The sequence below is a fragment of the Ranitomeya variabilis genome, chromosome 4, assembly GCF_051348905.1.
Source record: "Ranitomeya variabilis isolate aRanVar5 chromosome 4, aRanVar5.hap1, whole genome shotgun sequence".
Lineage (NCBI taxonomy): Eukaryota > Metazoa > Chordata > Amphibia > Anura > Dendrobatidae > Ranitomeya > Ranitomeya variabilis.
In genome coordinates, this window is record NC_135235.1 from 181,003,906 (window position 1) to 181,026,039 (window position 22,134).

General features: G+C 43.9%; 1 protein-coding gene and 1 long non-coding RNA gene across 6 annotated transcripts in view; one reads left to right on the plus strand and one right to left on the minus strand.

Moving 5' to 3' along the window:
* Positions 1 to 1,937, minus strand: part of LRMDA (leucine rich melanocyte differentiation associated) — a 2,082,283-nt gene extending 2,080,346 nt beyond the window's left edge. For all 3 annotated transcript variants that reach the window (XM_077259443.1, XM_077259442.1, XM_077259444.1), the window contains exon 1: positions 1,806 to 1,937. In XM_077259443.1, coding sequence (XP_077115558.1) covers positions 1,806 to 1,844 — 39 coding nt within the window. In that variant the 5' untranslated portion in view covers positions 1,845 to 1,937. The remainder of the gene's footprint in view (positions 1 to 1,805) is intronic.
* Positions 1,841 to 12,614, plus strand: LOC143770129 (uncharacterized). Of its 3 annotated transcripts, XR_013214549.1 has the most exons (5): positions 1,845 to 1,977; positions 10,718 to 10,755; positions 11,201 to 11,487; positions 11,562 to 11,614; positions 12,114 to 12,614. It is a non-coding gene; the product is annotated as an uncharacterized LOC143770129 (long non-coding RNA). The 3 variants fall into 3 exon arrangements; XR_013214550.1 differs by lacking the exon at positions 10,718 to 10,755 and having other exon boundaries at positions 1,841 to 1,977; XR_013214551.1 differs by lacking the exon at positions 1,845 to 1,977 and adding an exon at positions 8,592 to 8,959 and having other exon boundaries at positions 10,718 to 11,487.
* Positions 12,615 to 22,134: the final 9,520 nt, after the last annotated feature.

A 22,134-nucleotide genomic window follows, 5' to 3' on the forward strand; every position in this document is an offset into this window, starting at 1 on the left:
AAACACGAAATTTGGACTGTCATTGGTTTAGATTTTGAACGTACCTTAATGTAACCAGCAGACGTTCCTCGGGTGGAATCGCTCTACGGAGCTGGGTGTCCTGTCGCCGTATGGCTCCTTGGACACGAGAAAGCAAATCCCGGAACGAGTCTTGCGACATCCTTGTATATTCATGGAATTTCTCCGGGTTGGCATTAGGCTTGCCATACAGCGTGTGGTAGGCTCCACGGCTCTCACGCAGTTCGATAATGGGGTGCCTCCAAAAACGCCTACGTTGTCTCCTTCTCCATCTTTGGCGATTTCTGTCTTGCTCCCAAGCGAAAGCACAGGCAAGAAACAGCTTGAAGCTGAAATCCAGGTTGAAATAAAAGCTCTCCATGCGAAGATCCATCATGACACAGGATACAGTAGCAAACTGGTAAAATTTCAGAAGCCCTAGGGTCTATATATAGAGATTCCATAATACACGCCCTCTGTAGTCTCATTGGCAGTGTCTGGTTATCTTGATTTTTCTCTTGTGAAATTTCTCATCATGCGCACCAACAACGCAAACGCAGGAAAAAACGCATGTAAACGCGGCGTTATTAATACCGCATGCATCAACGCATTCGTCAAAAAAATGCCGCGTTTGTACGCGTTTATATGCGTTTTTTCCACCACTTACAGATGCGTTTTAAACGCTGCGGATTTAAACGCAAGTGTGAAACTAGCCTTAAATATATGTGTGCATGACGCATGCGGATCGTACACTGCGCACACAGACACAAATGTGAAACCAACCTTACGGGCACAGCGCAGATGTATTGGGGGCACTGCGCAGACGTATTGGGGGCACTGCGCAGACGTATTACGGGCACAGCGCAGATGTATTACGGGCACTGCGCAGATGTATTATGGGCACAGCGCAGATGTATTACGGGCACAGCGCAGATGTATTAGGGGCACAGCGCAGATGTATTAGGGGCACAGCGCAGATGTATTAGGGGCACAGCGCAGATGTATTACGGGCACTGCGCAGATGTATTACGGGCACTGCGCAGATGTATTACGGGCACAGCGCAGATGTATTACGGGCACAGCGCAGATGTATTAGGGGCACAGCGCAGATGTATTACGGGCACTGCGCAGATGTATTACGGGCACTGCGCAGATGTATTACGGGCACAGCGCAGATGTATTACGGGCACAGCGCAGATGTATTAGGGGCACAGCGCAGATGTATTACGGGCACAGCGCAGATGTATTACGGGCACAGCGCAGATGTATTACGGGCACTGCGCAGATGTATTACGGGCACAGCGCAGATGTATTACGGGCACAGCGCAGATGTATTACGGGCACAGCGCAGATGTATTACGGGCACAGCGCAGATGTATTAGGGGCACAGCGCAGATGTATTAGGGGCACAGCGCAGATGTATTAGGGGCACAGCGCAGATGTATTACGGGCACTGCGCAGATGTATTACAGGCACTGCGCAGATGTATTACGGGCACAGCGCAGATGTATTAGGGGCACAGCGCAGATGTATTACGGGCACTGCGCAGATGTATTACGGGCACTGCGCAGATGTATTAGGGGCACAGCGCAGATGTATTACGGGCACTGCGCAGATGTATTACGGGCACTGCGCAGATGTATTACGGGCACAGTGCAGATATTACCAGGCTGCAGTGCCTGCAGAACAGCCTGGCTCACATCACATCACTTTAGGCTTCACCGCCAAAAACTTTAAACACCATAGACGCCTCTTCTTAGGTGACACAAACACCGCCCTCTGTAGTGACGTCACACTCGCTCCCTCACCTGGGTGCCTGTCACGGTTTCCTCTCCGTCGCCGAACATGGTCGCTGCTGGCTGGAGTCTTCAGTAAACACCCGGTTCCGGGATGAGAGTGCAAGTCTCAACTCTACAAACGGCAAATGCACAAGGTGGTCAGCTGACTGTGTGTGTGAGCGCCGCACTGCCGGGTCACGTGGTGAGTTTTTGGTACTTGGCCGTTCCTGCTTGTTAGATAAACACGTGACTGGCGTACTACCTTCCAGCTATGTGGCCCTCTGTGTGCTGTGTGCTGTGTGCTGTGTGCTGTGTGCTGTGTGCTGTGTGCAGTCCGAGAGTGCCGAGCGTGCTGCTCAGTGAGCTCGACGAGGACAGTGCGGAAGAACCTGCTCCAGCAGCAATGGAAGCAAAGTTATTGATCACCAGTTCTTTGCTTTTTATAGCATGCACTTTTAACCCCTTAGGCCGTGTGTCCACGGTAAGTAAACACTGCTTGTTTGACGCTGCAGCGTCAAACACGCAGCGTCCAGATGTTCCAGCATAGTGGAGGGGATTTTTTGAAATCCCGTGTCCACTATGCGTGGAAACCCGCACGCGGCGGGCCTGCGACTCCGGACATGCTGCGCGTCGCCGCAGGTAATATCACAGGGCCCTATGGCGAGGGGTGCGATGATCCCGGATGTGTACTGTACACATCCGGCATGATCGCATCCCAGAAAGGGGGCGGGGCTTAGCGCCGAGCGGCTTCGCCGCTGCGGCGATACCGCCGGCCATCCTGAGCGTGGACACGCACCCTTAAGGTATGTTTCCACGTTCAGGAAACGCTGCGTGCTTGACGCTGTGTAGAGCCGCAGCGTCAAACGCAGCGTCCAGATCTTACAGCACAGTGGAGATTTCATGATCCCGTCTCCACTATGCAGTAAAAGACGCATGCGGCAGACCCGCGGAAACGGACATGCGGCGCATCTTTTAAGAACGCAGCATGTCCTTACATTGCTGAAACAACGCAGGTGACCTGCCAGTGACCTCAGGTGCAGATTTGGTCAGGATTTTACCTGAGTAAAATCCTGATGCAATCCTGAACGTGGACACATACCCTAAGGGTATGTGTCCACGTTCAGGATTGCATCAGGATTTGGTCAGGATTTTTCATCAGTATTTGTAAGCCAAAACCAGGAGTGGGTGATAAATGCAGAAGTGGTGCATATGTTTCTATTATACTTTTCCTCTAATTGTTCCACTCCTGGTTTTGGCTTACAAATACTGATGGAAAATCCTGACCAAATCCTGATGCAATCCTGAATGTGGACACATACCCTTAGGGTATGTGTACACGTTGCAGGTTTGCCTGCTGATTTTACTGCACTAAATCCACAGCTCTTGGCAGAAAACGGTTTTTTATACGGTTTTGATGCGTTTTTGAAAGCTAAATAAAGATGTATTTTTGAACAACAAAAAAAAATGTGTTATGTAATTTCTTGTCCAACCTCCTCTTTTACATTTGTCCAAACCACACTCCATTACACACACAGAAAGACAGACAGATAATAGAAAATAGATAGATGTTATTTATAGTTCTATCTGTCATTAGCTAGCTCATTCCTTCTATTATATCTATCATCTGTCTCATTCCTTCTAGCGATAGATAGAAGGAATGAGATAGATGACAGAATAGATAGAAGGAATGAGCTAGCTAGATGACAGATAGATCTATAGATAACATCTATCGATCTATGTCTAGATCTATCTAGCTCATTCTTTCTATATCATCTATCTCATTCCTTCTATCTATCATCTATATATCTTATTCCTTCTATCTATTATATCTATCTCTCATTCCTTCTATCGATAGATGGAAGGAATGAGATAGAAGGAATGAGATAGATATATCTATTCATATATCTATAGATATATCTATGGATAGATGTAGATAGATATATGGATAGATATACCTATATCTATCCATATATCTAAAAATCCATATATCTATCTACATCAATCCATAGATACAGTATGTCTATAGATAGATATATGAATAGGTATATCTATCTCATTCCTTTTATCTATCCCAGATAGATATATGGATAGATATATCTATCGATCTACAAATATATCTATAGATAGCTATATCCATACTTACATCTATAGATATATCCATAATGGCAAAAACCTGATGTGAGAAAGTAGCCACATAGATATATCTATGTATCTATAGATAGAACAATCTATAAATATATTTATAGATAGATATAGCCATAGTTATATCTATGGATATATCCATAGATATCCATGTATAGATATATAGATTTATCCATAGATATATCCATAGATATATAATAGGAAAGTCAATGTTGATTAATGAACATGTTTAATTTTTTTTTTTTTTTTAACCAAGTGTTAGAACCGAAATGGCCAAGATCTCCTTTGATGGCCAAATGCAGCAGTGAGTGAAAATACAACTCAGGTTATGGAACAGATGCAGTTGAATAGACATGTTTTTTGAGGAAAGACTCAGTATATTCTGTGACTTATTAATACTTCTCCTCTTCCTAGTATTTTGGCCTGGTGGGCGGTCTCACCAGTGACTGACAGTTACTACTGTGTGCATTCTTATACGGAAAAAAAAGCTGTAAAAAAATTACTGATAGTGTGCTCGCCGGACTAAAGTCTCAGACAGACCAGGGTATCATTACAACACAAGCTATAATTAACCTTTTGACACAAAACTATAGAGATCAATGCCATCAAAACATTAAACGGAACATGTTTAATTTAAAAAAAAAATGGCGTTGGTCCCCGCACAATTTTCTGCTCCAGAGGGGGAAAGCCAACGGCTGGGGGCCTGGGAAGAGGGTCATACCCATGGCCCCTTCCCAGGCTATGAATATCAGCCTGCAGCTGTCTGCGTAGCCTTTACTGGCTATTAAAATAGGGGGACCCCCCAAAATAATTGACGTGGGGTCCCCCTATATTTTATAGCTAGAAAGGCTATGCAGACAGCTGCGGGCTGATATTCATAGCCTAGAGAGGAGCCATGGATATTTGCCCCCCAGGCTACAAATACCAGCCCCCAGCTGCCCCAGAAATGGCGCATCTGTAAGATGCGCCAATTCTGGCACTTAGCCCCTCTCTTCCCACTCCCAAGTAGCAGTAGGATATGGGGTAATAAGGGGTTAATGTCACCTTGCTATTGTAAGGTGACATTAAGCCGGGTTAATAATGGAGAGGCGTCAATAAGACGCCTATCCATTACTAATCCTATAGTAGTGAAAGAGTTAAAAAAAGACAGCCAGTAAAAAGTATTTTAATATTCTTAATTTCACCATACTTACCATACTCGATCGCCTGCAAAAAATTAAAAATAATAAACCAACCGTATACTCACTTTCCGCCATAGTCCAATTAACGAGTGTCCCACGACGATCTCCCCTATAGAACAGTGACATTGGGTGATATCACTGCTCTATAGACCTTCAGTGACACACTGACAGGAGACAATGGCTCCTGCAGTGCATCACTGAAGAGGTTACCTGAGTTCATTGGTCTCAATTTATGGCAAAGCTGTGTGGGAATTTTCCCACACAGCAGTGCCACAAGTGAGAGTAGGGACTATTTCTCACAGAGGCGGAGGGATACAGTGCGGAAGGATACCTTTTGTCATTGTATCGTCGGAGCCCCTGGAGAGCGGTCGCATCAGCTGATATGGCAGCTCTCCACGGGAGATCGTCGTGGGACACTCGTATTAATTGGATATCTGCGGACATAGGGAGTATATTGTTTGTTTATTATTTTAATATTTTTTTACAGGTGAGCAAGGGCTTCGGGGATCAAGGTGATGGTGAGTTTGTACTCTATGTTGCATGTACTGTATATGTTGTGTATATGTACTGTATGTGTATATGTTGTATGTACAGTATGTTGTTTGTACTGTTGCATGTACTGTATGTCATGTTGTATGCATGTACTGTATGTTGTATGCACTGTTGTATGTACTGTATGTCATATGTTGTATGTACTTTTGTATGTTGTATGTACTGTTGCATGTTGTATGTACTGTATGTGTATGTCATATTTTGTATGTACTGTTGTATGTTCTTGTTATATGTTGTATGTGTGTATGTCTTTGTTTTGTTTTTTTTACATTCAACACATTAGCCGGATGATGGGACTACTACTGTCCCATCATTAGCTAATGTGTCAATCACTGTCACTGTAGCAGTCTCATCGGACGATGCCTGCACACACACACACACACCCCCCCCAAAGCCCCCCCACAGCCCCCACAGCCCCGCTGACCCCCGGGCAGCCCGGAAACCCCCGCACAGACCTCCGGCAGCCCCGCACAGACTACCGGCAGCCCCGCACAGCCCCGGCAGAACCCCGACAGCCCCCGCAGCCAAGCACGGAGCCCCGCACAGACCCCCGACAGCCCTGCAGACTCACCGGCAGCCCCGCACAGACTCCCGCACAGACCCCGACAGCCCCACAGACGCACCGGCAGACCCACTGACAGCCGACAGACCCCACCCGCACATACCTACACGCACACAATCACCGCCCACACTCCGCACACACACCGCCCACACACTCTCTCCTCCCGATCTGCAGCGTTTCATCCACAGCTAAACTGCAGATCTTTTTTACATCTGCGGTTTTGCTGCACATGTGCCCGACTCAATGCAAGTCAATGGGTGCAGAAAAGCTGCAGATCCGCACAAAGAATTGACATGCTGCGGAAAAAAAACAACGCTGCGTTTCCGCGCGTTTTTTTCTGCAGCATGTGCACAGCGGATTCGGTTTTCCATAGGTTTACATGGTACTGTAAACTGCATCGGAAACTGCTGCAGATCCACAGCGTCAAAAATGCTTTGGATCCGCGGTAAAATCCGCAACGTGTGAACATGGCCTGAGTGACAACGCCAATTTGCAGCTTAATGACAACGCCAATTTTTACAATTCTGACCACTGTCACTTTATGAGGTTATAACTCTGGAACACTTTAACGGATCCTGATGATTCTGAGATTGTTTTTTCGTGACATATTGTACTTCAAGTTAGTGGTAAAATTTCTTCAATATGACTTGTGTTTATTTGTGAAAAAACGGAAATATGGCAAAAAAAAATAAAATTTCGCAATTTTCAAACTTTCAATTTTTATGCCTTTAGATCAGAGAGATACGTCACACAAAATGCTTAATAAATAACATTTCCCACATATTAACTTTACATCAGCACAATTTTGGAAACCAATTTTTTTTTGTTAGTAATTATAAGGTTTTAGGGTATGTGTCCACATTCAGGAATACATCCGGATTAGCTGCGGGTTGAACGCTGCGTACAGCCGCAGCGTTCAACCCGCAGCGGCCAGATGTTACAGCATAGTGGAGGGGATTTTATGAAATCCCGTCTCCACTATGCGTGCGAACATGCATCCGGCGGCCCTGCATTAACGGACATGTGGCGCGTCTTTTTAGAATCCCAGGGCCCTATGTATGGGGTGCGGTGAATCCGGATGTGTTCACTGAACACATCCGGATTCACCGCGCGTACAGAAGCGGGCTGCGCTTTGGGCGGAACGGGATTTCCGCTCCGTCCAAAGCGTAGTCATTACGGAACGTGGACACGCACCCTAAGGCTATGTGCCCACGTTGCGTTTTTTAAGCGTTTTTGCCTCGATTTTCCGCTGCGGAAACACTTAAAAAACCTTTACAAACAGCATCCCATTAATTTCTAATGCATTCCGCAACTGATGTGCCCATGCTGTGTATTTTTCCGCGGCAGAAATGCCTCGCGGTAAAAAAAAGCAGCATGTTCATTATTTTTGCAGAATCGCGGCAATTCCGCACCCATAGACACGTATTAAAAAAACTTGTAAAACGCATGGAAAACGCTGTAAAAATGCGTCTAAATCCACATGCGTTTTTCCTGCCAAGGGTATGCAGAATTGAAGCAGAAAATTCTGATTCTATTCTGCAACGTGTGCACATAGCCCAAAAGCTGACCAGCGATTTCTCATTTTTACAACACCATTTTGTTCTAGGGATCACATATGAAGTCACTTTGAGGGGTCTATATGATAGAAAATGCCCAAAAGCAACACCATTCTTAAAACTGCACCCCTCAAGGTGCTCAAAACCACATTCAAGAAGTTAAATAACCCTTTATGTGCTTCACAGGAACTGAAGCAATGTGAAAAAATGAACATTTTACTTTTTTTCACAAACATTTTATTTCAGAACCAGTTTTTTTATTTTCACAGATGTACAAAGAGAAAATGCATAAAAATTGTGCATTTTCTCTTGAATACGTCGATACCCCGTATGTGGGGGGGGGGGGTCACTGTTTGGGCGCATGGCAGAGCTCGGAAGGGAAGGAGCATCGTTTGACTTTTTCAATGTAGAATTGGCTGGAACTGAGATCAGACGCCATGTCACGTTTGGAGAGCCCCTGATGTGCCTAAACAGTGGAAACCCCCCACAAGTGACACCATTTTGGAAACTACACCACCCAAGGAACTTATCTAGATCCGTGGGGAGCACTTTGAACCCCCAATGGTTTCACTAAAGTTTATAATGTAGAGCCGTGAAAATAAAAAATCATTTTTTTCCCACAAAAATTACTTTTTAGCCCGCAATTTTTTATTTTCCCAAGGGTATCCTGAGAAATTGGACCCCAAAAGTTGTTTGGTGCATGGCAGAGCTCGGAAGGGAAGGAGCGCCGTTGTTTAATGCAGACTTAGATGGATTGGTCTGCAGGCGTCATGTTGCGGTTTCAGAGCTACTGATGTGCCTAAACAGTAGAAACCCCCCAAAAGTGACCCCATTTTGGAAATTAGACCCCCCCCCAAAGAACATATCTAGATGTGTTGTGAGAACTTTGAACCCCCAAGTGTTTCACTAAAGTTTGATGAAGATTGGGCACACGTCACTCCGTTAAAGGTGCACAGAAAAGGATACCATTCCTAATTCATTTGAATATTAAAAATCTGGCAATCAAAATATGTTTGCAAAGAATTTATTAAGAATACCTTTCTTGCCCTGTTTCAGAAGACCGACCAACCTGAGAAATAAACTTGTCAAAGTTTACACAGAATCTTCTTTAAGAGTTGCTAAACAAACATTCCTTCATACCCAGAAAGAAAGGCATCTTTCTATGTCTCCAATGCACCAATATAGTTAAAGGTAACAAAATATCACATCCTTGCAAGGTATTTTCACTTGTGACTCAAAATTTGTAGGCCGGCGTCACACTCAGCGTATGAAAATACGGTCCGTTTTTTTACGGCCGTAATACGCAGAAATGTTCCCAAAATAGTGATCCGTATGTCATCCGTAGGCAGGGTGTGTCAGCGTATTTTGCGCATGTCATCCTCCGTATGTAATCCGTATGGCATCCGTACTGCGATATTTTCTCGCAGGCTTGCAAAACCGACATCTAATGGATTTATGTGCTCAAATGTTCGTTAAAACATATATACAGTATCTATATATATATATGTCATTGAGACACATATATATTTATATTTCAGACAGCGCTAGATATCATAAAAGCCGGTAATTCAATTGCCAGCTTTTGCTCTCTTCTTCCCAAACCCGACATGATATGAGACATGGTTTACATACAGTAAACCATCTCATATCCCATTTTTTTTGCATATTCCTCACTACTAATGTTAGTAGTGTGTATGTGCAAAATTTGGGCCCGCTAGCTTTTAAATTAAAGGGTTAAATCGCGGAAAAAATTGGCGTGGGCTCCAGCGCAATTTTCTCCGCCAGAGTGGTAAGGCCAGTGACTGAGGGCAGATATTAATAGCCTAGGGAGGTACCATGGTTATTGCCACCCCCCCTGGCTAAAAACATCTGCCCCCAGCCACCCCAGAAAAGGCACATCTGGAAGATGCGCCTATTCTGGCACTTGGCCACTCTCTTCCCACTCCCGTGTAGCGGTGGGATATGGGGTAATGAAGGGTTAATGTCACCTTGCTATTGTAAGGTGACATTAAGCCAGATTAATAATGGATAGGCGTCAATTATGACATCTATCCATTATTAATCCAATAGTACGAAATGGTTAAAAAAACACACATTATTACAAAGTACTTTAATGAAATAAAGACACAGGGTGTTTTAATATTTTATTAGACTCTTAATCCACCTGAAGACCCTCGTTCTGTAAAAAAGGAAAAATAAAAAAACAACAATATCCCATACCTTCCGTCGTTCTGGTCACATCCCACGATGTAAATCCATCTGAAGGGGTTAAAGCATTTTACACCCAGGAGCTCTGCTAAAGCAGCTGTGCTTGTGGTTGTAAAAAGACGGGGAATGAATGGAGTGCAGGGGAATGTCCTGTAGCTACCTAGAGTCGCGGTGATGCGCCCTCTGCTGGATGTCCTCATGAACTCTAGCGTGGGAACTTTTTCTACGGTCGTACAAGACCGTATAATACGGATCAGTAAAATATGGCAGATAGGAGCTGGGCCATAGAGAATAATTGTACCGTATGCAATCCGTATTTTCTGCACCTCTCATACGTCCGTAAAACTCGCTAGTGTGACGCCGGCCATAGTCTATGCTATTAAATGTCCATGTGGCAAGTTTTATGTTGGTGAAACAACACCGGCAGTAAAAGATCGAATTTCCCAACATAAGTCCCACATTCGTTGCGAACGACACAACTTACCAATCCTTTTTCATTTCCATAATGCAGGACACACCATTGCACAGCTTAGATTTTTGGTATTAGAACAGATTCAGCAAAACAGGGGAGGAGGAAACCGGGTTAGGCAACTCAAACTTAGAGAGGCCTACTGGATCCACTATCTACAGAGCATGGGAACCGAAAGGATTGAATAGAAAATACAACGTCTTGAGTTTCCAGTGATTTATACAGATTGATTGCATCTTGCATATGTCTTACTAGTTTTTCCTCTCTTTCAGCACCTAGTTTCACGCAATTGACTATATCACCGGATGAGGTTTGGAGTACAAAATAATTTTGTATTCTCTTTTCATCATTTTTTCATTACTTCAATTTTTTTTACTTTTATTTTATTTTTTATATTTTAATTCCATTTATTTTTATGTTTTATATTTATTTCTTATTTTTACTTTTTTATTTTTCTATTTTTCCTTTAATTTTCCCATCCTTAGACATTCATTGGTTCTATCATAACTCATCTTTTCATTTTATCCATTATTTATTGCTTTCATTTTTTTCTACTTTTTCATGTTTCATATTTTTATAAAAAATTATTTCAAACCTTTAATTCATTTTTTGTATTTTTCCTTTTATTTTTCATAATTCCTTAATTCATTATGAATATCAATTATTTTCTAAAGTTGTTGTTCTTTATAACCCTTTTCATATTTCATCTTTTACTCATATACCCATCCATATACTAATTGATATGCTTTCCACAGGCACAGTTTCCATATATCGGTTTTCCTAGTCAGAATCCATGCTTACGCTCCATGGCTGCGGTTCACCGATATGTCACTTCCTGCCTTCGATCTCTGGACACTAGGCTTGCGTTCCAGCCTGTGTTCCACCATCGCATCATTTCCGGTTCCGACGTCTGGTGACACACACCTCCATACACACTTTTTTCTACATAAAGCGCGCCTTTTCACAACTCCCACCGCGCCTCTCACCAAGGAACTTTCCCTATTCTGTTGCGCGACGTTTGGGCTCTTCACCTCTCATCTTGGTAATTTATTTTCCATCCAGAATTCTGGCTTTCTTATTCATTGCTCTATCAGCTCATTATACTGTCTCCCTCAGGATTCCTCCAGCACAACATTATTTTTGGGCTCTCCACTTCCTTATATATCTTGGTAAGCATTTGGCTATGTTTCCTTCCATTTAAAGTTACTACCTGTTCTATTATTTATTACTTATTATTGTTCATTATTTTTAATTTTTTAATTTTTTTTTTATTTTTATTGTTTACCATTTTTCATTTTTTATGCTCACTTTTTCATTATTTTCATTTTTTATTTATTTCTTTTCTTCCATTTTTTTCTACTTTCATTTACATTTTTTGGAATTTTTTATTTGTATTTTTATTTAAATTGTTCATAAATATCTACATTCAATTCTTATCATTATTTATACTTCCATACCTCTGGGTGCTCTATATTACATTTAATTTATCACATTGTTCTATATTAACTTGTACCATATCAACATGACAATTCTTGATTTATATATTTGTCTTATTTATGAATTAATCTGTGGTGCTGCTTTTGTATTTTACTTTAACATTAACTTTTGATCGTTTGGGTTTACATATCATTTATCTATTTGTTTTTTTTGTCTTTTATTGTATCCCAGTCTGAAGAAAGTCTGATTATCTGACCGAAACGTTACACACAAAATATTGAGATCACTTCTTCTTAATAAATTCTTTGCAAAATTTTTTTGATTGCCAGATTTTTTGAGTGCCAGATTTTTAATATTCATTTCACTAAAGTTTATAATGCAGAGCCATGAAAATAAAGAATATATTTTTTTCCCACAAACATGATTTTTTTAGCCCCAAATTTTGTATTTTCACAAGGGTAACAAAAGAATTTGGACCGCAGAAGTTGTTGTCCAATTTGTCCTGAGTACGCTCATACCCCATATGTGGGAGAAAACCACTGTTTGGGCACACATTTTTTTTATTTTGATCACTGTGATAGGGTCTATCAGAGTGATCGAAATTAACCAATAGGAAAAATCTCCTATTGTTGCTGGGTGACGGCCGGCAGATCTCGGCGGGCGCACTGCGCATGCGTCCACCGTTTTTTTACCGAAAGAAGATGCCAGTGGCCGTGGTGGAAAACGGGAGGACCCAGGGACACCGGGGGGGATCAGGGACCTTTTTTCTCTCTCCTCTGATGTGCTATCACATCAGAGGAGAGAGAAATTAAATGGCAAATCTTACTTTTTTTTTTTGCAGTCCCAGTTCTACGGTTAATAACGGTGATCACAACCACGGGGTCGGTAAAAACTGACCTTAATCATGCTCTCTGGGGTCTCGGCTACCCCCGGCAGCTGAGACCCCAGAGAAGTTCTGACTCTGGGGGGGGGCGCTATATACTTTTTCCACAGCGCCATTAATTAACAGCACTGTGGTTTAAGTACCCTTAACTACCGCCGTTAAAAGGCGTATTGTCGGTCGTTAAGGGGTTAAAGGGGACCAGTCAGGTCAGATCACACTGTTGCCCTTCCAGTTAATAATGTTATCAAGGTGTGTGCTCCACTGCTGTACTAAACGTGTGACACCCGGGAGAAAATTAACTTTATTCCTCCTGGGAGCCACTGGCTATCAGTCATGCAGGAGATGCCTAGTCAAAGTCCTGACCTTAATCCGATTGAGATGTTATTGGTTTGACCTTAACCCCTTCCCGACCCATGACGCCTATGCGGCGTCATGGAATGATCGCATCCCTGCAGATCGGGTGAAAGGGTTAATTCCTATTTTACCCGATCTGCAGGGAGAGGGGGAGTTGTACTTCAGCCTAGGGGGGGTGGCTTTGCCCCCACGTGGCTACGATCGCTCTGATTGGCTGTTGAAAGTGCAACAGCCAATCAGAGCAATTTGCAATATTTCACCTATGAAAATGGTGAAATATTGCAATCCAGCCATGGCCGATGCTGCAATAGCATCTGCCATGGCTGGAAATCATGTACTGGCCCCCCCCACCGCCCCCGATCTCCTCCCCAGTCGTCCGTTATGTGGCCCGGTCCTCTCCGTCCCCCTGTTCGCTCCCCCGTGCTCCTGTCCGCTCCCCCGTGCTCCTGTCCGCTCCCCCCGTCCTCCGATCCCCCCCCCTGTGCTCCGATCCACCCCCCCACCACCCCCTCATACTTACCGATCCTCCCGGTGTCCGGCCGTCTCCTCGCTGGGCGCCGCCATCTTGGAAAATGGCGGGCGCACGCTCAGTACGCCCGCCGAATCTGCAGGCTGGCAGATTCGTTACAGGTACATTTTGATCGCTGTGGTAGGTTCTACCACAGCGATCAAAATAAAAAAATAATAAATAAACCCCCCCCTTTATCACCCCCATAGGTAGGGACAATAATAAAATAAAGAAAATATTTTTTTTTCTTTTACCACTAGGGTTAGGGTTAGAACTAGGGATAGGGTTAGGGGTAGGGTTAGAGTTACGGGTAGGGTTAGGGGTAGGGTTATGGCATGTGCACACAGAGCGGATCCGCAGCGGATCGGCCGCGGATCCGCAGCGGATCGGCCGCGGATCGCAGCGGATCCGCAGCGGATCGGCAGCGGATCGGCCGCGGATCCGCAGCGGATCGGCCGCGGATCCGCAGTGGATCCGCAGCGGATTGGCCGCGGATCTGCAGCGGATTGGCCGCGGATCCGCAGCGGATCGGCCGCGGATCCGCAGCGGATCGGCAGCGGATCCGCAGCAGATTGGCCGCGGATCTGCAGCGGATTGGCCGCGGATCGGCAGCGGATCCGCAGCGGATGGGCCGCGGATCCGCAGCGGATCCGCAGCGGATCGGCCGCGGATCTGCAGCGGATCCGCAGCGGATTGGCCGCGGATCTGCAGCGGATTGGCCGCGGATCCGCAGCGGATTGGCCGCGGATCCGCAGCGGATTGGCCGCTGCGAATTCGAAGCAGTTTTCCATCAGGTTTACAGTACCATGTACACCTAAGGAAAACCCAAATCTGCTGTGCCCATGGTGCGGAAAATTCCGTGCAGAAACGCTGCATTGTATTTTCCGCAGCATGTCAATTCTTTGTGCGGATTCCGCAGCGGTTTACACCTGTTCCTCAATAGGAATCCGCAGGTGAAATCCGCACAAAAAAACACTGGAAATCTGCTGTAAATCCGCAGGCAAAACGCAGTGCCTTTTACCTGCAGATTTTTCAAAAATCGTGCGGAAAAATCTCACACGAATCCGCAACGTGGGCACATACCCTTAGGGTTAGGGTTGGAATTAGGGCTAGGGTTGGAAATAGGGTTAAGAATAGTCTTGTGGTTAGGGTTACGGATAGGGTTAGGGGTGTGTTGGGGTTACAGTTGTGGTTAGGGTTGGGATTAGGGTTACGGTTGGGATTAGGGTTAGGATTAGGGTTGGAATTAGGGTTACGGTTGTGTTGCGGTTAGGGTTGTGGTTAGGGGTGTGTTGGGGTTAGGGTTGTGATTAGGGTTATGGCTACAGTTGGGATTAGGATTAGGGGTGTGTTGGGGTAAGTGTTGAAGTTAGAATTGAGGGGTTTCCACTGTTTTAGGCACATCAGGGGTCTCCAAACGCAACATGGCGCCACCATTGATTCCAGCCAATCTTGCGTTCAAAAAGTCAAATGGTGCTCCCGCCCTTCCAAGCCCCGACGTGCGCCCAAACAGTGGTTTACCCCCACATATGGGGTATCAGCGTACTCAGGAGAAACTGGACAACAACTTTTGGGGTCCAATTTCTCCTGTTACTCTTGCAAAAATAAAAAATTCTGGGCTAAAAAAATATTTTTGAGGAAAGGAAACACATTTATTATTTTCACGGCTCTGCGTTATAAACTTCTGTGAAGCACTTGGGGGTTCAAAGTGCTCACCACACATCTAGATAAGTTCCCTTGGGGGTCTAGTTTCCAAAATGGAGTCACTTGTGGGGAGTTCCTACTGTTTAGGCACATCAGGGGCTCTGCAAATGCAACCTGATGCCCGCAGAGCATTCCATCAAAGTCTGCATTTCAAAACGTCACTACTTCCCTTCCGAACCCCGACGTGTGCCAAAACAGTGGTTTACCCCCACATATGGGGTATCAGCGTACTCAGGAGAAACTGGACAACAACTTTTGGGGTCCAATTTCTCCTGTTACTCTTGCAAAAATAAAAAAAATTCTGGGCTAAAAAAATATTTTTGAGGAAAGGAAACACATTTTTTATTTTCACGGCTCTGCGTTATAAACTTCTGTGAAGCACTTGGGGGTTCAAAGTGCTCACCACACATCTAGATAAGTTCCCTTGGGGGTCTAGTTTCCAAAATGGAGTCACTTGTGGGGAGTTCCTACTGTTTAGGCACATCAGGGGCTCTGCAAATGCAACCTGATGCCCGCAGAGCATTCCATCAAAGTCTGCATTTCAAAACGTCACTACTTCCCTTCCGAACCCCGACGTGTGCCAAAACAGTGGTTTACCCCCACATATGGGGTATCAGCGTACTCAGGAGAAACTGGACAACAACTTTTGGGGTCCAATTTCTCCTGTTACTCTTGCAAAAATAAAAAAATTCTGGGCTAAAAAAATATTTTTGAGGAAAGGAAACACATTTTTTATTTTCACGGCTCTGCGTTATAAACTTCTGTGAAGCACTTGGGGGTTCAAAGTGCTCACTACATATCTAGATAAGTTCCCTTGGGGGTCTAGTTTCCAAAATGGAGTCAATTGTGGGGAGTTCCTACTGTTTAGGCACATCAGGGGCTCTGCAAACGCAACCTGACGCCCGCAGAGCATTCCATCAAAGTCTGCATTTCAAAACGTCACTACTTCCCTTCCGAACCCCGACGTGTGCCAAAACAGTGGTTTACCCCCACATATGGGGTATCATCGTACTCAGGAGAAACTGGAAAACAACTTTTGGGGTCCAATTTCTCCTATTACCCTTGGGAAAATAAAAAATTGTGGGCTAAAAAATCATTTTTGAGAAAAGAAAAATTATTTTTTATTTTCATGGCTCTGCGTTATAAACTTCTGTGAAGCACTTGGGGTTCAAAGTGCTCACCACACATCTAGATTAGTTCCTTGGGAGGTCTAGTTTCCAAAATGGGGCCACTTGTGCGGGAGCTCCAATGTTTAGGCACACAGGGGCTCTCCAAACGCGACATGGTGTCCGCTAATGATTGGAGCTAATTTTCCATTCAAAAAGCCAAATGGCGTGCCTTCCCTTCCGAGCCCTGCCGTGCGCCCAAACAGTGGTTTACCCCCACATATGGGGTATCATCGTACTCAGGACAAACTGGACAACAACATTTGGGGTCCAATTTCTCCTATTACCCTTGGGAAAATAAAAAATTCTGGGCTAAAAATCATTTTTGAGGAAAGAAAAATTATTTTTTTATTTTCACGGCTCTGCGTTATAAACTTCTGTGAAGCACCTGGGGGTTATAAGTGTTTACTATGCATCTAGATAAGTTCCTTGGGGGGTCTAGTTTCCAAAATGGGGTCACTTGTAGGGGAGCTCCAATATTTAGGCACACAGGGGCTCTCCAAACGCGACATGGTGTCCGCTAACGATTGGAGCTAATTTTCCATTCAAAAAGTCAAATGGCACGCCTACCCTTCCGAGCCTTGCCGTGCACCCAAACAGTGGTTTACCCCCACATATGAGGTATCGGCATACTCAGGAGAAATTGCCCAACAAATTTTAGGATCCATTTTATCCTGTTGCCCATGTGAAAATGAAAGAATTGAGGCTAAAAGAAATTTTGTGTGAAAAAAAAGTACTTTTTCATTTTTGCGGATCAATTTGTGAAGCACCTGGGGGTTTAAAGTGCTCACTATGCCTCTAGATGAGTTCCTTGGGGGGTTTACTTTCCAAAATGGGGTCACTTGTGGAGGAGCTCCAATGTTTAGGCACACAGGGGCTTTCCAAACGCGACATGGTGTCCGCTAACGATGGAGATAATTTTTCATTCAAAAAGTCAAATGGCGCTCCTTCCCTTCCGAGCCTTACCATGTGCCCAAACAGTGGTTTACCCCCACATGTGAGGTATTGGTGTACTCAGGAGAAATTGCCCAACAAAATTTAGGATCCATTTTATCCTGTTGCCCATGTGAAAATGAAAAAATTGAGGCTAAAATAATTTTTTCGTGAAAAAAAAGTACTTTTTCATTTTTACGGATCAATTTGTGAAGCACCTGGGGGTTTAAAGTGCTCACTATGCTTCTAGATAAGTTCCTTGGGGGGTCTAGTTTCCAAAATGGGGTCACTTGTGGGGGAGCTCCAATGTTTAGGCACACGGGGGCTCTCCAAACGCGACATGGTGTCCGCTAAAGATTGGAGCCAATTTTTCATTGAAAAAGTCAAATGGCGCTCCTTCCCTTCCGAGCCCTGCCGTGCGCCCAAACAGTGGTTTACCCCCACATATGAGGTATCAGCGTACTCAGGACAAATTGGACAACAACGTCCGTGGTCCAGTTTCTCCTTTTACCCTTGGGAAAATAAACATTTTTTTGCTAAAATATCATTTTTGTGACTAAAAAGTTAAATGTTCATTTTTTACTTCCATGTTGCTTCTGCTGCTGTGAAACACCTGAAGGGTTAATAAACTTCTTGAATGTGGTTTTGAGCACCTTGAGGGGTGCAGTTTTTAGAATGGTGTCACTTTTGGGTATTTTCAGCCATATAGAACCCTCAAACTGACTTCAAATGTGAGGTGGTCCCTAAAAAAAATGGTTTTGTAAATTTTGTTGTAAAAATGAGAAATCACTGGTCAAATTTTAACCCTTATAACTTCCTAGCAAAAAAAAAATTTGTTTCCAAAATTGTGCTGATGTAAAGTAGACATGTGGGAAATGTTATTTATTAACTATTTTGTGTCACATAACTCTCTGGTTTAACAGAATAAAAATTCAAAATGTGAAAATTGCGAAATTTTCAAAATTTTGCCAAATTTCCGTTTTTTTCACAAATAAACTCAGAAATTATCGACCTAAATTTACCACTAACATGAAGCCCAATATGTCACGAAAAAACAATCTCAGAATCGCTAGGATCCGTTGAAGCGTTCCTGAGTTATTACCTCATAAAGGGACACTGGTCAGAATTGCAAAAAACGGCAAGGTCATGAAGGGGTTAAAAAGGCAGCTCATGCTCGGAAACCCACCAATGTAATTGAATTAAAACAATTCTGCAAAGATGAGTAGGACAAGATTCCTCCAGAATGTTGTAAATGACTCATTGCCAGTGATTGCAAATGCTTGATTGCAGTTGTTGATAATAAGGGTGGCCCAACTAGTTATTAGGTTTAGGGGGCAATCACTTTTTCACACAGTGTCCTGTAGGTTTCTATTTCATTTTCCCTTAATAATAAAGACCTTCATTTATAAACTGCATTTTTTGTTGTGTTACTTGTGTTGTCTTTGTCTAATATTTAAATTTGGTGATCTGAAACATTTAAGTGTGACAAACATGCAAAAGAATAGGAAATCAGGAAGGAGCAAACACTTTTTTTCACCTAACTGTATATACAGAGATCCTGTGTATAATGTCACCGGTGATCACTGTATTATTTGTACACTGACACTATGTATAGAGCTCCTATGTATAATGGCATTGGTGAGTTCCTATATTACCTCTACACGGTACACTGTGTACTATATACAACGCTCCTGTGTATAATGGCGATTACGGTAATATTATTGTTTTTTTAATTATCAGTATTGCAGTATTTGGTCATTATGTGGTGATATGTGGTCTGGTCATGGTGTGGCGGTATTTGTCCCTTGTATGTAGTATTATTCGGTCATTATGTGGTGGTGATATGTGGTCTGGTCATGGTGTGACGGTATTTGTCCCTTGTTTGTGGTATTATTTATTTAAGAAATGTGGATGACATTTCTTAAAGAAATGTCTTTAACCCCTTAATCCCATATGACGTACTATCCCGTCGAGGTGGGGTGGGCCCGTATGACCACCAATGGGATAGTACGTGTAATAATTATAGGGGATAACTCAGGAGACTCTTTGCGTGGAAAAAGACAACTGCAAGACACAGTTTTATAAGTGGTAAAGTCTATATTATCACACGGTGATTCAAACAAGTGCAGAGAGAAACTCAAGTCCACAACACTTGGTGCAAATATCAAATGCAGCTCATCAGTCTATAGGAAACTTCAGAGGAAAATGCAATCACGCAGAAAGTCTATGAAGCACAATTATTCTTGAGGATACTTGACACGAATAAGTCCTTGCTTAGTCCAAAACACAGATAGATATGCTTATAAGGCAGTTCAAATAATATCTTAGCTCAACCAGGGAGGTCTGGGTAATAGTCTCAGGTTCTTGCGGAGCAGCAACAGCTTACATGTCCAGCAAATGCAGATGGAAGTAAACACGAGCAGCAGATGAAGGAGGATTACTGGAACTGGTGTATGCAGCAGGAACTCAGAGCAGAGTAGCAGGATAACCCCACAGGTTCACAGGAGCAGATATATAGCCAGGGAGTCACCAGAGGTCAGGAGCTGGATGCAAGGCAGAATACTCTAGCACAGACTGAAGGCTGGGGTGGAGTTTTGTAGCAGGAAGACACAGTGCAGTGCAGTGCATGAAATTGCCACCTGCACCAGAGTCAATCATAGCTGCACTGGAAATCCACTGTCCTGAACACAGGATATTAATAGGGAGAGAACAGTGAGAGATCTTTTCCTTCAGCTCCTTGGGGGGTGAAGTCATAGAAAGTGAATGGAATACAGCGTTTAAAGGCAGGCTACATTCAGAGATGTCAGATTCATCATCACAGTTGTCATACTCCCCTATTGCTGCTAGCACCTTGTTAGGCCATCTAGGACACTTAGGACAATTGATCAAGAAGTGGTCAGAGTGTCCGCAGTAGAAACATAGACTTTCACGAAGGCGATGCTCCCGGCGCTCATTGATCTCGCGCCTCTGAACGGAATCAATTTGCATGGGCACCTCCTTGACCTCCCGAGAGATTTTACCTGCAGGCTCTTTGGAAGGAAGGGAAAAGTTAGAAACACGGTTATATGCAGCAAATTTCTCCTGCCTACGCTCAGTAAGGCGAATGTCTATGTGCACACAATGCTGTATAAATGTCTCTAGCTCTTGTGGTGACTCAGAGCGGGCTAGTTCATCTTTTGCAATACTAGACAGACCCCTTTTAAAAATAGGCAATTGTGCATAACTGTCCCAATTGGTATCTACCGCTAATCTCCTGAATTCAGTAGCATACTCAATAACAGAACGTGTAGCCTGGCGTAAAGACAACAAAGCAGATTCAGCGGTTGCACGGCGATTAGGGTCATCAAACATTAATGCCATAGTGGCCAAGAAATCATCCAAGTCATTTAACCGTGGGTCACGAGACCCAATCATCGGATTTGCCCAGGCGAGCGCTCGTGAGGTCTGCAGCATTATTACACACAATACTTTGGATCTATTAGTAGGAAAATGGTCAGCATGCACATCAAAATATAGCATACATTGATTCACAAAGCCACAAAATTTGTCGTGATCACCATTAAATCTGAATGGGGGCAACTTAGGTGGGCTAGCTGGTGGCGTTTGCCCAGAGGGTAAAGTCACTTGTGCAGCTATTTGCGTGCTTATGTCCTGAAAAGCCCGTCCATACTGGGACTCTATGCTAGCAAGTTTGTTTTCCTGGGCTGCCATGCGGTTGCTCAAGTCCTGCAAAGTCTGTCCAAACACTTGTTGATTGAGTTCAAAGCTTCCAAACTTCTTTTGCAGACCTTCCACATCTTTCTGCAGTGATCTAATTATGGAAAACACCTGCTCTAATCTGCTTTCTGCAGTCATTGTTCCAGCAGTCTCCTTTTTTTTTTTAGGCTCGATTATCCTGTAATAATTATAGGGGATAACTCAGGAGACTCTTTGCATGGAACAAGACTCAGGTTATTGCAAAGCAGCAACAGCTTACATGTTCAGCAAATGCAGATAGAAGTAAACACGAGCAGCAGATGAAGGAGGATTACTGGAAACTTGTGTATGCAGCAGGAACTCAGAGCAGAGTAGCAGGATCACCACACAGGTTCACAGGAGCAGGTGTACAGCCAGGGAGTAATCAGAGGTCAGGAGCTGGATGTAAGGCAGAATAATCTAGCACAGACTGAAGGCTGGGGTGAAGCTTTATAGCAGGAAGACACAGTGCACATGAGACCAAAGACGCCATCTTGGAAAAGGCCAGTAATGCACAAAAAGGTAATAAAAAATGTTCAGAGTCCTGACATTACTCCCTCCTTAGAAGCGGCCTCGGGACGATCCTGGACCTGGTTTCTCAGGGAATCTCTGATGAAAACGAGAAATCTTCTGTTGGGCATTGATGTTTTCCACAGGTTCCCAAGAGTCTTGCTCAGGGGGATATCCCTGCCATCTTATCAGATATTGGAGCCAATTCCTGCGAATCCTGGAATCAACAATTTCCTCCACCACAAATTGTTCTTGCCCATCAATCACCACAGGCTGCGTAGGTGGCACAACACGTCCCTGGAAGGTATTAGGAGATGCAGGCTTTAGTAAAGATACATGAAAAACTGGGTGTACCTTCATAGTCCTAGGCAGCTTCAGCCGGCAGGCCACAGAGCTCACAATACCATTGATCTTGAAAGGGCCAATGAATTTCTGTCCAAGTTTTTGTGAAGGAACATT